The 17,158-nt window shown below is 42.1% G+C and overlaps 1 protein-coding gene and 1 long non-coding RNA gene across 8 annotated transcripts; one reads left to right on the top strand and one right to left on the bottom strand.

Moving 5' to 3' along the window:
* The first annotated feature begins 525 nt into the window (after nt 1-525).
* Nucleotides 526-15,432, top strand: triqk (triple QxxK/R motif containing). Of its 5 annotated transcripts, none has more exons than XR_011085868.1 (6): nt 526-727; nt 1,899-1,969; nt 2,043-2,128; nt 3,502-3,519; nt 3,650-3,835; nt 12,114-15,432. XR_011085868.1 is itself a non-coding variant. In XM_049750850.2 (5 exons), the coding sequence occupies exons 2-5, from the start codon at nt 1,909-1,911 to the stop codon at nt 3,755-3,757; spliced, it is 273 nt and encodes a 90-aa protein (XP_049606807.1). In that variant the 5' UTR covers nt 526-727; nt 1,899-1,908; the 3' UTR covers nt 3,758-6,648. The 5 variants fall into 5 exon arrangements, 2 of the variants coding, with proteins under 2 accessions (XP_049606807.1, XP_049606808.1); XR_007487805.2 differs by lacking the exon at nt 12,114-15,432 and adding an exon at nt 5,671-6,648; XR_011085867.1 differs by lacking the exon at nt 12,114-15,432 and adding an exon at nt 5,534-6,648.
* On the bottom strand, nt 7,944-10,891 carry LOC125986924 (uncharacterized). Of its 3 annotated transcripts, none has more exons than XR_011085871.1 (4): nt 9,535-10,891; nt 9,088-9,456; nt 8,671-8,806; nt 7,944-8,292 (listed from the first exon to the last, which is right to left on the bottom strand). It is a non-coding gene; the product is annotated as an uncharacterized lncRNA (long non-coding RNA). The 3 variants fall into 3 exon arrangements; XR_011085870.1 differs by having other exon boundaries at nt 9,088-9,259; nt 9,997-10,891; XR_011085869.1 differs by having other exon boundaries at nt 9,088-10,891.
* Nucleotides 15,433-17,158: the final 1,726 nt, after the last annotated feature.

Genomic DNA, 17,158 nt, shown 5'->3' with positions numbered 1-17,158 from the left:
TTATGCTGCAAACAAATTGCCAACAAAATGCAAATCATCTTCAAGTATAAATCCTTTTAAATTCAGGCTGAAAACATGTTTCCCATACCTTTGATTAAGGGATTTTTGAGCAGTTTCTATACGGTCTCATCTTATTTCCCTTTTCTTTTAAATATTTTAAAGCATCTGATTGTAAACGCATTACAATAATGTCCATCGTACGCTATTTTAGCAAAAACAGAGATAATGGTCCTCTTCAATTTCAGCACTGATTGGATGTGAGAACTCACGTTGTTCTGCTGCTGGAGGCCATTTTATCTCAAGGTAATTGCGTTTTTTTTTTCTTTAAAAATGTTCTGATTGTTTTTGTTTTTTGTGAGACTCAAGTTACTTGGAAAGAAACAGACGGAAATGCGCTTTTAATTTTGTATTGACGCCCTTTTGCAAGGAAAGCTGCCTCTTTACTGCCATTCACGCTTCCTATTGGCGGACACCATCGATATCCGTATTTGATTGGACGAAACGCCCGTGACCCCTCCCCGGTGAAGTGTAAACCCGGAAAACGCTGCAGTGCTACGCTGGCGTTTTGCAAGAAAAGAAGAGCAAAGTGCAATCAAACGCCTTTTTGTTTGTTTGTTTTTGTTGATTCTCATGTCCACCCGGCGTTCCAGCTGTTACCTCGTCTACGGAGCGCTGTAATAAGTGAAAAGATCACTGACTGTGAATATCTCTGCAAATTCAACGAATGGTAACTGCGGGGTGATGTTTAGACGTTAAAACAGCTCCAAACTGTTTTTCGCGTTATTTGCTCTGACTACCAATGTGTCTCCCACAAAAAGGCATCATTCTGCGCGCTCCACCACTTTCACATAAACACCCACTGCTATCTGCTGTTAATATGAACAAATAAGTGCCTTTGCTATTTTTTTTTAACCTAAGTAGGGGAAAAGCAAGAATCTCTTTATTCGTATAAAAGTTGAGAAAGTTGTGATAATTGATGGCCAAATAGTTGATAATAATGACCACAAAATGAACACCTACTACTGTATACAGTTAATACCACCTCTTTTCAAATAGATTTCTCCTTTTTTCACCTCAGGAAAAAAAAATAGCAGAGCGGTGCCTGTAATTACCTTTCTAAAAGAAAATGTTAATTTTACCAATTAATATGTAACTTGAATGATTCTCCCCCTGTCAAAATATTGTCTTGAAAAATCGACACTAAATATTTCTCCGCCATCAGGTAACTCATTTTTCGTTTTACTGCAGAAAAAAAGTGCTGCCACTCTGTAATTCATGTCCCGCTGGCACATTTCCCTCCTAAATAGACACCTCTTTATAGATAACCGCGGTTGAGTCAATAAACACCCCCTACCCTGACCAAGATTTGAGGAAAAATGGTCTTCCTCCAATGCTAACATTTGGCTAATTAGAGCCCCCCCCCCGCAGTTTATTTTTAGCCCGGTGGAGCTGTTGAGCTAATCAAAGTGGAGCGAGCGGCTCGAATGGGACTGTGGCGTCAATGAGATGGATCGCGCGTCTCCCAAAAGGTGACGAAAATGAACGCAATCCCACCTCGCAAATGAACCATATGTCCCGTGTATTTTTTTCTCACCAACCAACTACTTGGCAGTGACAGATTTCTTTCCTGTAATGTTGTGAATCAAACAAGCAGCCAGACTAGCGAAATTCCCTTTCAACATTTTTGCTAACACCTCAAGGGAAATGCCACGGACAAGCTAATGAATAGCATCAATGTCAACAATGCATACACATTATTTATTATCTGCAAAGAGCAACTATAACACAACTTCCTTAATACAAAATACAAAAACTCGACTGTTTTTTGTATTAAAAATATTACAGATAATTTCCTTTTTTTTGTACACTTCCATTCATTTGTGTATGTTTTTTTCTAGCTGAAGAAGAATGGGGAAGAAGGACGCCAGTGCCACCAACCTACCAGTGGATCAATACAGAAAACAAATTGGTGGGTTCCCCCTTTAGAAATCAACCATCATAGATACCAAAACAATCAATAAATGCTCAAAAATATTTTGCAGGTAAGCAGGACTACAAAAAGACAAAGTCTGTCCTGAAGGCCACACGGCTCAAAGCGGAAGCCAAGAAGAACTCGTCCGGATTCAAGGTGAGATTGAATTTCTTTAATCAAGGTTGGGAAAAAAAAGTTGGATTCAAGAAAGGAGCAAGTCCCTGTGCGCTGTAATCGAGTGCAAATATAGCACATATTGTTCCCATCCGCCGTATGAAATATCGCTCGCCTTTCTTCATAAATGATGAAAGGCTGAAATGCACGGCCGTGATGAAATGGTCATCTTTTTTAAACATGTGCATCACATAGACATGGCGGGGCTTCATTAAGCACGTCTTTAATCCAATTAGATGAGTCGGTATCTTGAAATATTGATACGGCCCGTGAATTATTCATGTTTTGACAAGAAGACAAGGAGCCCCTTGGATTAAAAATACCTCCAGGACAAACGGAGCCTATTAAAAAAAAGAGTCTTGGACTTCTTTGGCCTCAAGTGCCGTGACAGCAATTTCAGCCTTGATGAGATAGAGTCGTTTGGGGCGAGCGTTGAGGCTTTAGCATTAGCCGTTTGCGTTGTGGCTGAAGTCTTAGCTAAACGGTTCGGCTTTTGTTGGTTAGTGTTCAAGAATTGGGGGTCATGTTTTGACCTTGGTGTTCTCCTTCCACATCATCCGCGCCCGTCGTCCCATCTTGCGGAGGCAGCTGGCCTCCCTCCGTGTAGCGCCAACCCGACATAGCACCATGAGGAATCAGCAGCTGCCAGGACAGCCTGTCTGGCGGCTGCGCTGCTAGCGGGGCCGTCTGGACCACTTGGCATGAAGAGAGAGAGATGGAGAGCGAGAGAGAGAGAGAGAGAGAGAGAGACAGAGAGAGAGAGAGAGAGATCATTGGTCGCCAGTGACTTGTGCAAAACTTGCCGTGTGCTGCGTTGACAGAAACACAGGCATTGCAATTGCTAGCTGCAGCTGGACCGTAAAACTGGAGATGGTGGACTTGCACCAATCATGACATGCTAGAAGCCGGAACTCCTTTATCTGAAGCACAACTTAATCCTCAAAGGGTGAGCCACATTTAATGTCAGACAATTTTGAGACCGGCCCGATAAGTTGACTGCCTAAACAGCAAGTAAAAAAAGTTGTTCTGCCTTGCAGATGTTTTTTTTCCCCCTTTTTTTTTTTTAAATGTGCCTGTGCTGTCGCTGTGGCCCAGTTTGCCTCGTGTTGTTGTTGAGCAAGCCCCAATCAGCCTTTTGAAGTCCTCCAAGCTCTCCAGTGCTGATGAGCAAGTTTGTTTGGCAGTTAAAGAAAAAGTGGATAAAGTCGGAGTGGCCCTCCTCAAAGTGGAGCTGATGAAGAGCAAGAGCGAGCGGTACTCGTCATCAAGTGGACCGCCACTCGTGCGGAAAGGGACAATTAAACAATACAGGAGCAAAAAGTGGGTCATGTCTCTTTTCGATTCTGTGATTGCAGGCAGACTCTAAAATTGAGGTGAGTTCCCCCTCAGCTCCTTCGTCAAATACACCAAAGCGACATCGTATGTGTACGTGGCGCTCCGTTTCCAAATGTGCAAACTGGGGGCACATCAGTGGAACTTGCGATACGTCTTGTGTCTTCTCAGGACGCCTTCCTGGTGGTGGTGGCTATCTTGTTCTTTGTGGTCTGCGTCTACGTTTTTTTTTACCTCAACCTCAGTAATGAGATTAACATGGACATGGATGTGGATTGAAGGCGGTCGTCCGTGGGAGACTTCCTTGTGTACAGATCACAGGAAGTGATGTCAGCAGTCTTCCAGACACTTCATTAGGTATACCCACATCACACAATCCTAGCAATATAGAGGCCTTCAATCATGAAAAAATGTCATCTAAATTTTGTACAACACAAATGCATGTCTTGGCCATTGGTTTCCCGACATCAATGCATGTTCATCCAAAGCCTTGCGTACATTTTTGTACAAAGGGTCCAACAGAGGGCAGGGTGTATTCCAGTCAGCTTTTGACTAACTCAAAGAAATAACAAGCCTACCTGGCTGCGGGACAACATTTGCCATCATAGGCCTTCAAAATAAAAACATGCAGTTTGACTTAGCAGTCATACTCACAACACAAAGCATTGCTTTTGTTGTGAACGACTGACTTTTGAAAGGATGTTAGGCCAAGCAAGTGGGAGGTTTATCGTTGCCTTGAGTTGCTGATGAAAGCTTGCATTGTGGAATCCACATCGCCGTCTGTTGACATGTGTATTTTTTTTTCTTTTTTTTTTTAAACAGCCAATTGATAAAGAAAGTGAGAAAATAACTTGTTGAAAAACATGAGTAGCGACGCTTCTACCTTCCTGACGTATTTTTCCCAAATATGTGGAACATATAAATTGGATGCCCACGATTTTCTATGGGAGATATTGCTTTGGTTTTCACACAGTTTGGTTTTAGTCTGACTGAATGGATTCATCGCGACAACCGAGGTTCCAATGTAAATAATAATTTTGTGAAAACCAAATGGTCATGAGGGATCATTTCCGGCAGCACAATGGTTGGGAGCGGCTATACCCGCAGGTCTTCTGAAGTAATATCGCGGAGTCACGTTCACTCCGAGAAAAATGTAAATCTGCCGTTACGGCGCAGGAGACAATCACTTTTGCCGTCGAGTTCCGCCGCTCCTCCCCCCTTGGCCGCCCTGGTGAAGACGTGCCAGATTGGAATCCATGCGCGGAATAGCGATTGCGCGTTTCTACCTGAATTAGCATGGCAAATGCGCCGCTTTCATTTGAATGCCAGGGACGGGTGACGACAACGCCTCGCTCCGTCAATGCCTTCATTATCCCGCCATGAGCGCTCTCCCATGACCTCGTCACCTCCCGTAAAAGGCCGCGTGTCAAAGGAACCATTATGAGAAGCTGACACCCTTTCATCCATCCGCTTCCTCTTCAGTCGCAACAACACGATAAGTCGACTTAATAGACCTTCCAGACATCTACCTGGAAGCTTATCAGGAATTCTCCGGAATGCCATAAGAGTTGTGTGCTTCATGACTGATTTATACAGGCCGGACACTTGATTAAGTACATCTTCGTAAAATACAGCCCTCACCTAAACCTGCACGGTTGAAAATAAGCCAAGACGTTATTTTGAACCATCGTCTTATTGGCTCATTTTAACCCACGTCCCACGGTTTCATAGCGCTTCTTCCCATTGAGTGTTTGGCTGCACTGAAATAAAAAAGAAATGTCGCAAAAGTACAAGGAACAAAGTCTTTGTGAGAAGACATTTTTTCAATATAAAGTTGTCATTAAATGTAATATGAGAAAAAAAAGGCCTTATCGAACAAAAACAAATGTGATGAGAAAACATGAAAAAAGATGGACAAAGGCAAATTGAATAGTGCATATTCTTTAGTTATCAAATGATATACCTCTTTGAAATAAATGTAATTTAAAAAAAAAAAAAAAAAAACACTTTCCAGAAATTTGATTTTATCTTTGTTTCTCTTATTTTCTGTTTCAGTGTCATTGAAGTTTTTTTTTTTGCTATACCGGTGCAGTTAAAAGCAGGTGTAGTCATTATCTTCAGCTCTTAAAAAATAATGGATATTACAACCTATCGCGTTGATTTTTATGGCCTGCCCATTCTCTTTGGCACAGCTATAAAGGTGTAAGCCACGCTCTCGTATCAACGTCCCGGCTGGCACGCGAGGGCACGGTGGAAAGCGTCCAAGCCAACCAAGCTAATGCAACGCTGGCAAACGCCTCATTGTTTTGTGTGTCATTAGCTTGCATGTCTACTTGACTGAAATGCTTGGAAGATTCTAATAAAGAACAAATAGACGACAAACAATTGTGCATACAAGCCGATCAACAAGTCGTTATGAACACAATCAATAGTCCTTAATAAACATCACAAAGCAATGATAAAATATCCTGCATTGTTATTAGTGGCCGGAGCAAATCAAGGTTTTGTTTTAGTGCGTGTGGCTCGTGTGTGGCGCAGGTGCCCAACAGGTGTCCTCTCGGATACCCGTCGCTCTCCCTTTACTTGTGTGTATTTGCACACGTCCGCCATTGTGTTGGCTGGGGAAGCACCTAGGATTCGCCGCACCTGGGCCCGTTGCCCGGACACCGCACACACACCCATGCGGACACACGCACGGGAACGCAGCCAGTTCCTGTTGCAGGATAAAGGCAGGAAGTGGCAGCTGTCACCCGATCCGACAACGGCCTTGTGAAGCCATCGCTTGAGTCCGTCTCACCTGAGAGCTTCAGTCGAGGCTGTCCATCACTGTTGACTCAAGAATGGACCTCAATTCCCATTTCTTGCCTGGATGGTGTCCCCTGCAGAGTTGTCCGAAGGGGCCAGAGTCTCCTTTGAAGTGTTTGCAAAGGGTCACTAAGGCCCCTCTTGAAGTGTGGCGAAGAGGGTGGTGGGGGTCTCACACTGGCCCCTCTGTGCGCTGGGTGGCGACCGCTCTGTCGCCGGGTCAGCGGCAGTCAAGATGGCCGTCAGTCATCGTGTCACCGGGACAGAGCGACTTGTGTCAAGTTGGACATGCAAAACATTTTTGTGGATTGAAGAGAAACACTTGTGCAAAATTTGCTTTTTAAATAAAAAACTGAAAATCTTAAGTTGCAGAGGGTTTTTTTTTGTGAGAAAGGTGTCATTTTCCACCAATGAAGGCACATTAGAGAATTTGGTCGGGGGGGTCATTTTTTTCTGCAAAGGCTTTCTAAGAGACTAAAATTGCAGTCCTTTGAGAAAAGTCATAAAATTTAAATTTCAAGAACAGTTTTGTATACAAAAATGTGATCTTATGAAATTAGAGATCAAAATAATTTCGTAAATGATATCTAAGGTTTAAAAACTTGGGAAATTAACTGAATTTGATATTGTTCTCTATTTTTCTTCAACTCGGTCTTGTTCCATGAAACATTTTCCGTGCCCTGGCCACGAATCCCTCGAGAAAGATACGCGGAGCAGAATTTTGCTGTGTTTTGCAGCCGGGTCAGTAAAATGGGTGAATAAAGCCTTCCAAATGACTAATGACTAAATAAAAATCAACACCTCTGTAAAAGCCTTCAATAAAAAGCCGACGTTCTAATTTTGCAAATTTACGGCGCAGTCGTTACGTCGGACCGCATTAGCTAAGCGCACATACATGCTTGACACGCTTTGGATTGGTAAAAAGACTGCAAGAGGAGTGTGTCACGGTTTTCTTTTTTTATTTTTTACATCCGGCAGATGCGCAAAGTTTAAAAGATTGCCTTTAACTCTGAAGGAATGGGGTCGAAATACAAAAAGTCCTGCCTAGCTACAAAAACAGATATGCTCAAACCTCATTGAATAAAGTACATAAGGAGACAAGTATATTTACATATTAAATAAATAAAAGAAACACTGTAAAAAAAATTCCGGTAAACTTTACAGTAATTAACTGGCAGCAATTAACCAGCAACTTATTGTAAAAACATTTTACAGTGATTAACTGGCAGCAATTAACCAGCAACTTATTGTAAAAACATTTTACAGTAATTAACTGGCAGCAATTAACCAGTAACTTATTGTAAAAACATTTTACAGTGATTAACTGGCAGCAATTAACCAGTAACCTATTGTAAAAATATTTTACAGTAATTAACTGGCAGCAATTAACCAGTAACTTAACTGTAAGAACATTTTACAGTAATTAACTGGCAGCAATTAACCAGTAACTTACTGTAAAAAACATATTACAGTAGATGTACTTTACAGTATTGGTGTATTTACTGTAAAGCAAAAAACAGTTAAATACTGTGGTCTTGGTTGTATATACAGTATTAGGTAGTTTAACTGTATGCTACATAACAGTTAAATACTGTGATGTCAGTTGCATTTACAGTATTAGATGTTTAACTGCAGAATGAATATCAATGAAATACTGTGATTTCAGTTGCGTTTACATTACTGGTTTATTTACTGTACAAACAAATGAAGTGGTCATTACAACATACAACGTAACATACAATACATACAACAGTATTGTATATGGCAATGCAGTACTATTAACAGTAGGTAATCATTGTAAATTAAGTTTCTCACTGTACAATTTAAATGCTGAATCAGTGATTTAATATTAATCATTAATAGAATGACCCATATTCTAAAATATTTCAATTAACTACAGACAAAAAATGTGTTAACGGGATTATGTATTTTTTTGATGAACAGGAACATAAAGCACATTACCAAACCTTTTAGACAAAACTTCCTTGGGCTTGGACAAAACAGGAGCCCTGAAATTAAAGAAGAAAACACATTAAGAATTATGATGGTGATGTCGGTGTCATGTTAATATACTTGTTCCTGATAGGAAGTGTGTCACTGGCTGCAGGAACACTCATGCAATTAGCAAGGTTGGAGTTATATTATTAGTGGGATGTAACGATTACTCGTGAGACGGTTAAAAATCGATTGGAATATGTCGCAAGTTAAATCGGAGAAAAAAAAATTCAAACTGGAACGACGTAAATGTGAAATGTTGAATGTGCCATTAAGAATGAATGGGGGGAAAAAACAACCACATGAGTTAACATAACTATTTGAGATGACTTCTTTAAATAAACCATCTTGAACTTTCTATGCAAAAGTTATTATCTGAACCTCACCTGTACCTAGTCAGTTAGCCAATCGAACTCCATGAAGTCCCTGATGAAGGAGATCACATGGGGGTTCATGTATGAAGTCTTCCGGCTCATCTGCTCCTTGTCACTGCACTTGGTGGAGTCAGGATTAGTTCTGACCAAAAACCTATGAAATGAGTATAGGAGTTAGAGGTTGAGACATTATGTACATGTCAACGAGTAATCAATTAGCAAATCACAACTGTGATTGCGGGGGGATTAATTAAAAGAATCGATAAAAATAAATTGTTTCAATTAAATAAATAAAATATTGCAGTATTTTATACTTGCATTACATTTATTTTACTATTAAGGGGTGATAATACTGCCTGAATAACACTTATAGAAGAGAGATATAGAAAATGCCAGTGGGAATAAAGTTAGGTATATAATTTCATCAGTTAATACCTTTGAATAAACTCCAATGTTGTGCAGGCTTCCACCTGATACTCTAGGTTGAAAACAGTAACGAAGAGAGTGGCCAAGGAAGTGGTGAAGTCAGCCAGGTGAGCAGCAGGTGGGATTATGACCCTCCCCTCGATCGACAGCATCCACTTTTTTGCAGTCAGGATTGTCTCTCCTTAAAGTCAGACATTACAAAAATCATATATCACAGCAATCCATTTTATAAATGATCTGCTTCAGATGAATGACTGTAAAAACAGGGCAGGGAGTATACATATCTTCCAAGCAGTACATATAACAGATAAAAGGAGCAGATATAGTAACTGAGTTGGTGAAAGATGAACAAAAAGTGACACATGTATAGCAAGCAAGCTGAAATAGCAGCAATGACAAACGAGTTGGCTACTAGGGATGAGTGAGTACACCATTATCTGTATCTGTTCAATCAACTAGATTATCAACATCCGTACTCTGAATGGGGCTTAACCCGGAAGTGGGTGTGGTTCAACCCAGAAATAGGCTGATCCTGCCCCACAAGTTGTCTTTTTTGCCGGAAATGTGTAAGAGTTGATCGAGCTGACAAAGCTACAACCTTCAACAGTGGAAGCCAAGTCAACTCCATCAATTTGCCTTTCAAGTCCGGGTTGAGCTGTCCTCTTGCGAGATCGGTACATGTGAACTTGAAGGGCGCCACGTGTGTAAAAAGTGGCAAAGCATTCTGCTACCCCACATGGAAATCTGAAGTTAGCTACATTTCTGTGAATCCTCAAATGACGAACAAATGCAGGGATTGAAGCTGTGGTGAAATTACAGTATTTGCATGAGCAATTAATTTTGATGGCAAGCAAACTGATTACTTCTTGTGTATTACTGTTTTATTTTATTACTTTTAGTGATAGTAGGCCTAGTTACCGAGTTTCTGGACGTCCCGACGTGTGCTTGGTGGTGGAGCCGCCAGGAGGAAAACCAACACGGAGGCAGAAGGTGGAGGAAAAAAACAGGCGGGAAAATAATCTTCTCCCGCGCGCAGCAGAAAAATATACAATAACGACACAGTAACGACCGTCGTACTGTCGCTAGTGCTTCAGTAAGTTTTTAAAAAAGAGAATCTGGTCAGTTAAAGAAAAACAGCGCTCTCTCGGAGTCGTTTTCGCTGCCAAACTGAAACAAATGAACACAGACGACGCAAACACATAGAAACACAACAAAAAACACAGCACAAAAGTGTAAGAAATGTTGTTGTGGGAGCCAGAGGTGCAATCGCCGTGATCGCGATTTGTCCCGTTTACTTTGACGTGATTGGCCATTCAAAGCAAGACCGTTGAACTTTCTTGATCTTCATTGGATAAATCACGTCAGCCCATGTCAGCCCGTGTCCGCCAGTGAAAAAGAAAAGGGAAAGGGAAAAAACTTAATGTTGGGAATAAAAAAATGCCATGGTAAGTCCATCCATCCATTTTCTGAACCGCTTAGTCCCCACGGGGGTCGCGGGCGTGCTGGAGCCTATCCCAGCCGTCATCGGGCAGTAGGCGGGGGACACCCTGAACTGGTTGCCAGCCAATCGCAGGGCACACAGAGACAGACAACCAATCGCACTCACACTCACACCTAGGGACAATTTGGAGTCTTCAATCGGCCTACCAAGCATGTTTTTGGAATGTGGGAGGAAACCGGAGTGCCCGGAGAAAACCCACGCGGGCCCGGGGAGAACATGCAAACTCCACACAGGGAGGGCCGGAGGTGGAATCGAACCCGCACCCTCCTAACTGTGAGGCGGACGTGCTACCCAGTGCGCCACCGAGCCGCCCTGCCATGGTAAGTCATTATGAGTTAAAACTCATAATGATTATGTGATAATTATATGATAATCATTGATTTTATTATGAGATATTTTATATCTAATATGTATCTGTATATATATTATATATATATATATATATATATATATATATATATATATATATATATATATATATATATATATATATATATATATGGCATGCCGTTCAGGAAATTAATATTTGAATATATTGAATGAACTTCGCAATATATTGAATGAACCTTGAATATATTGAATGAATTTCGGAATATATTGAATGAATTTCGGAATATATTGAATGAACCTTGAATATATTGAATGAACCTTGAATATATTGAATGAACTTCGGATTATATTGAATGAACCTTGAATATATTGAATGAACATTGGAATATATTGAATGAACCTTGAATATATTGAATGAACTTTGGAATATATTGAATGAACCTTGAATATATTGAATGAACCTTGAATATATTGCATGAACTTCGGATTATATTGAATGAACCTTGAATATATTGAATGAATTTCGGAATATATTGAATGAACCTTGAATATATTGAATGAACTTCGGAATATATTGAATGAACTTCGGAATATATTGAATGAACTTTGGAATATATTGAATGAAGTTGTACTAAAACCAAGTCAAGTCAGGTGGCAGCCTTCAGAATTTGCTGGCTTAATAAAATGGCATCAGCTGAAATATTCCAGTACTTTACTGAACTGGATAAAATTTTTGCTATAGGTTGTACTCCAAATGACACTAACAGTTTGGAGACTGTATCTCGTCACATTGAGGATCATATCTCCATTATTGCGTCATTCATAGTGCTTATGAGTAATAATGTTCAACAAAACATTGCTGAAAGAACATTATGCGTCCTTCTTGAACGACTCTACGAGTCTCTAAACGAGATGTTGGCGGAAATAACAGTCCAGCTGGAAGTTGATGGACGACCGCATGACATGGGCACACATTCTGCATCTCAGAGAGGAAGGCTGAGGTAAGTAATATTTAAACAAGTGTATGGGGATCTAGGCTAATGCAGCTCAAGAATAATATCTACTTACAAACTTATTATTATTTATCATCACATAAAAAAATATTATAGGCTGCAAGGTACTTGCTATAGGAATAAGACAATTCATTCACATGTGAATAAACACATTAACACATTTGTTTTTACTTTATTTTTTCTCTTTGAAGGTACAACATACCAGCTGCTCAGCTGATTTACATGCGAGATTTAGGGTTTAGCTGGATCACCATATCTCGGATGCTGTCTGTAAATATCCGAACTCTGTACAACTACAGGACACAACTCGGTCTGATGGATTATGGGAGTTTTACTGACATTACAAATGACGATCTCGATCGTCTTATTGCTGATATTATCAGACAAACCCCCGGTTCTGGAGAGACCTATGTCACTGGTAGTTTGAGAGGGAGAGGAATCAGAGTTCAGCGTTGGCGGGTACGGGAGCGTTTAAGGGCAGTGGATCCAGTGGGGCGAGCCTTGAGAGGACGAAGGGCAATTCAACGGAGGGTCTACAATGTCTCTTCCCCAAATGAAGTGTGGTATGTGTTTTATAAATTTGATTAACATTAGTTATTTAATCCTAGCTGGTCAATAATGCGCAGCAAAGGGTCGCAGGCAGGAGTTGAACTGCATCTGCAGCAGAGGACTTGTAGCCTTAGTACATGAGGCGCATTACATCCGAGATTGGAACATTCTTATTACCAAGTACAAATAGTCTTACAGCAAAATCAATGAAGTTACATTTTTATGTACATCCAGTGTTGTCTATTACAATAATAATCATAATAATAACAACAACAACAATAATAATGATAATAATATTAATAATAACAATATCAAAAACAGAAATAATAATACATTTCTTCTTATTTCAGGCATATTGACACAAACCACAAATTAAATCCATGGGGATTTGTCTATCATGGTGCAGTTGATGGCTACAGTCGCTGCATTACCTTTCTGAGATGTTGCACAGACAACCGAGCATCGACTGCCTTGCATCTTTTCCAGGGTGCTGTGAATGTATTTGGACTGCCACACCATGTCAGGGGTGATGCTGGTAGCGAGAACATTGATGTTGCACGGTTCATGATTGCAAATCGAGGAACAAACAGAGGAAGTTTCATAGTTGGACGTAGTGTGCATAATCAAAGGATCGAAAGACTGTGGGCAGAAGTAAACAGGGTTGTGTCAGCATACTATAAAGACCTTTTCCTCTTCATGGAATATGTCAGAGTTTTAGACAGCACTGACCCTCTTCACATTACAGCTCTTCAACATGTTTATCTTCCTAGAATAAACAGATCTGTGGATGAGTTTGTGATCCAGTGGAACAACCACAGCTTGAGGACAATGGCGAGTCGGTCCCCACTGCAGCTGTGGACAATGGGAATGCTCCAACTTCCTCAGGATCAAAGGCCACTCAATCGTGTGCCTGTGCAACCCCCTTATGATCACCAGTGGGATGTGGAGTTAAGGCCCATCAACCCCTTCACTGATGATGGAAATCATGGAATTGAACTTTTTGTCAGAGCATGTGACCTACTTGAGAGATAGTCTACTAGCATTAGTAATTCAGTTGTTCCACTACTGTGATATAATATATTGTCACAGACCTGGATATAAATAAGTAATTTGAGTTTTAATCGTTTAAGGGATAATGGACAAAAGGAGTGTACAGGTCAAAGGACCTAAGATTTTCTCATAACATACTATTCTTTCATATGATGTATCACCATATAGATATTCTTTCTCCAGGCTGTTAGGGCCCTGAACTCGCTACCCCCTTCTGCGTAGCATGCGGCACTGTTGCGCTATTTTCGGGAATGTCTGCTGTACGCGCACTTGCTCCTTTTTTTTTTTTTTTTGCTCCTCTTATTTATTTATTTGTTGTGTTATTTATTCATTATTTATTCAGCACGCTTTTGTTATACTTGTTTACTTGTTTGTCTGTTGTGAGCCATGTCTTGTCACCGTGGGATAGGGGGGAACGAAATTTTGGTTTCTTTGTGTGTCTTTGGCATGTGGAGAAATTGACAATAAAGCTGACTTTGACTTTGATACTGTAAGTTTCATATGATGTATCGCCATATAGATACTGTAAGTGCCATGCATTTTATATTCAATTGTGGATGAAGTATTCAGTTCTTTTCAAATAAAAGTATATACAGTAAGAGTTTGACTCTTTCAGTTGTACTGTTAAAAGCATAGGGTTCTCAAACTTTTCCACTTCCGGACCCCTAAACTGACACAAACTGAGATGTAGTGAAGTAGAATTATAAAGTATCATGCAATGCAAATGCTCAAGTAAAGGCCTGGCAAAGACCTGAAATCTTTATTTAAGAACAATTGGGTACATGTACTAGTTACTGCCCACGACATGACAAGTCAGGTATGTACATTTCCCAGTGATACTAAATTGACAATGAACCAGTCCACACAAAATAGGAACACAAAACCATCCATCAGAAGGCCTCACACATAAAATACAGGCATCTTGAAAGAGAGTTTTTTTTTCTAAAAGTAATTTTCTTTGGGCTGACTTTAACTTTTACAGTATACAGTCAGAGTTCTGACTTTTTTTGTAGAATGAATTTAAAAAAAAAAGTTCCCCATTAAAAAAAATATTCAGTGGCCCTAATACTCTTCCATATTTACAGTACTGGTAAAGGAAAGGTAAAAACTGCACTGTATGCATTATGAAAATAATTAACCATGGAATACTGTAAACAAAAATTAGTTCCATAGCAATAATCTCCGCCAGGCATAATCTCACATACATTTGTCTGTATGTCCGCAGTCCGCTGTGTGAGCAACGTGACAATGTGTCGCCGTCCATCAAATAGCCTGCGTTCAATACTAAATTAAATATTCAGCCTGCATGGTTGTGGGTGATTCTAATGATATCTATATGAACAGCTTCTCTTTTAGTTCATGCAACCCATGCAACCGCTGCAGCTTTCCATTCTCTAACCTCTACAAGTGCCGCGCCGGAGCGCAGTGCCATAACGCAGCAGTCCACAACCTTTTTTGCACCACGGACCGGTTTAATGTCAGACAATATTTTCACGGACCACGCTCAACGTGCGGTTTAAATTAACCCTACCTATTCTTACCTCTTCTGTCTTGGGCCCTTTCTAGTGAATGGGCGTAGATTGTACAGGGGGGCTGTTGTGGGGCACTGCTGTGAGGTCGATGGCAAACTGAGGTTGCGATGATTAACAGAAGCCTGGTCTGTTGTGCGCCCAGGTCTGCCCCGATTAAAAGCAGCCTGGACTTCTTCGTCCAAAGCATGATATTGCTGGGCATGTGTCTTCGGGGGATTTTGGGTGGTACAAGCACTCGCCAGTGCATTGACAATTTCATCATTGCTAAGAATAGCTGACACGATATTGCGAGCTGACTGGTTCATAATTGCGGCAGCAACAAAATGCATGTACAAGATGGCGGCAATGATGACGTCAGTCAAGTTTCATTCAATATATTCCGAAGTTCATTCAATATATTCCGAAGTTCATTCAATATATTCCGAAGTTCATTCAATATATTCCGAAGTTCATTCAATATATTCCGAAATTCATTCAATATATTCCGAAATTCATTCAATATATTCAAGGTTCATTCAATATATTCCGAAATTCATCCATCCATCCATCCATCTTCTTCCGCTTATCCGGGGTCGGGTCGCGGGGGCAGCAGCTTTAGGAGGGACTCCCAAACTTCCCTCTCCCCAGCCACTTCATCCAGCTCATCCCGGGGGATCCCAAGGCGTTCCCAGGCCAGCTGAGAGACATAGTCTCTCCAGCGCGTCCTGGGTCGTCCCCGGGGTCTCCTACCGGTGGGACATGCCCGGAACACCTCCCCAGGGAGGCGTCCAGGAGGCATCCTGATAAGATGACCGAGCCACCTCATCTGGCTCCTCTCAACGTGGAGGAGTAGCGACTCTACTCCGAGTCTCTCCCGGATGACCGAGCTTCTCACCCTATCTCTAAGGGAGAGCCCGGACATCCTGCGGAGAAAACTCATTTCGGCCGCTTGTATCCGAGATCTCGTTCTTTCGGTCACGACCCATAGCTCGTGACCATAGGTGAGGGTAGGAGCGTAAATCGACCGGTAAATTGAGAGCTTTGCCTTTTGGCTCAGCTCTCTCTTCACCACAACGGACCGGTACAGGGTCCGCATTACTGCCGACGCTGCACCGATCCGCCTGTCGATCTCACGCTCCATCCTCCCCTCACTCGTGAACAAGACTCCAAGATACTTGAACTCCTCCACTTGGGGCAGGATCTCATCCCCGATCCGGAGAGGGCATTCCACCCTTTTCCGATCGAGGACCATGGACTCGGATTTGGAGGTGCTGACCCTCATCCCGACCGCTTCACACTCGGCTGCGAACCGTTCCAGCGAGAGCTGGAGATCACGGCCTGAAGAAGCCAACAGCACCACGTCATCTGCAAAAAGCAGAGACGCGATGCTGAGGTCCCCAAACCGGACCCCCTCAACGCCTCGGCTGCGCCTAGAAATTCTGTCCATAAAAATTATGAACAGAATCGGTGACAAAGGGCAGCCTTGGCGGAGTCCAACCCTCACTGGGAACGAATCCGACTTACTGCCGGAAATGCGGACCAGACTCTGGCATCGGTGATACAGGGACCGAACCGCCCTTATCGGTTGGCTCGGCACCCCGTACTCCCAAAGCACCCTCCACAGAAGCTCCCGAGGGACACGGTCGAACGCCTTCTCCAAGTCCACAAAACACATGTGGACTGGTTGGGCGAACTCCCATGCACCCTCGAGGATCCTGCCGAGGGTGTAGAGCTGGTCCACTGTTCCACGGCCAGGACGAAAGCCACACTGCTCCTCCTGAATCCGAGGTTCGACCTCCCGACGGACCCTCCTCTCCAGCACCCCTGAATAGACCCTTACCAGGGAGGCTGAGGAGTGTGATTCCCCTGTAATTGGAACACACCCTCCGGTCCCCCTTCTTAAAGAGGGGAACCACCACCCCAGTCTGCCAATCCAGAGGCACTGTCCCCGATGTCCACGCAACGTTGTAGAGGCGTGTCAGCCATGACAGCCCCACAACATCCAGAGCCTTTAAGAACTCCGGGCGGATCTCATCCACCCCCGGGGCCTTGCCACCGAGGAGTTTTTTAACTACCTCAGTGACTTCGACCCCAGAGATTGGAGAATCCGCCTCAGAGTCTCCAGG

The sequence above is a fragment of the Syngnathus scovelli genome, chromosome 19, assembly GCF_024217435.2.
Source record: "Syngnathus scovelli strain Florida chromosome 19, RoL_Ssco_1.2, whole genome shotgun sequence".
NCBI classification, from domain to species: domain Eukaryota; kingdom Metazoa; phylum Chordata; class Actinopteri; order Syngnathiformes; family Syngnathidae; genus Syngnathus; species Syngnathus scovelli.
The sequence above is the reverse complement of the archived record's forward strand: the minus strand, read 5'-3'. Positions and strand labels throughout refer to the sequence as shown.

Bases quoted from the DNA above. Each gene is read 5' to 3' on its own strand.
- triqk (XM_049750850.2), top strand. From the start codon at position 1,909: ATGGGGAAGAAGGACGCCAGTGCCACCAACCTACCAGTGGATCAATAC. The intron at 1,970-2,042 runs GTGGGTTCCCCC...AATATTTTGCAG, and splicing joins TCAATACAGAAAACAAATTG to GTAAGCAGGACTACAAAAAG.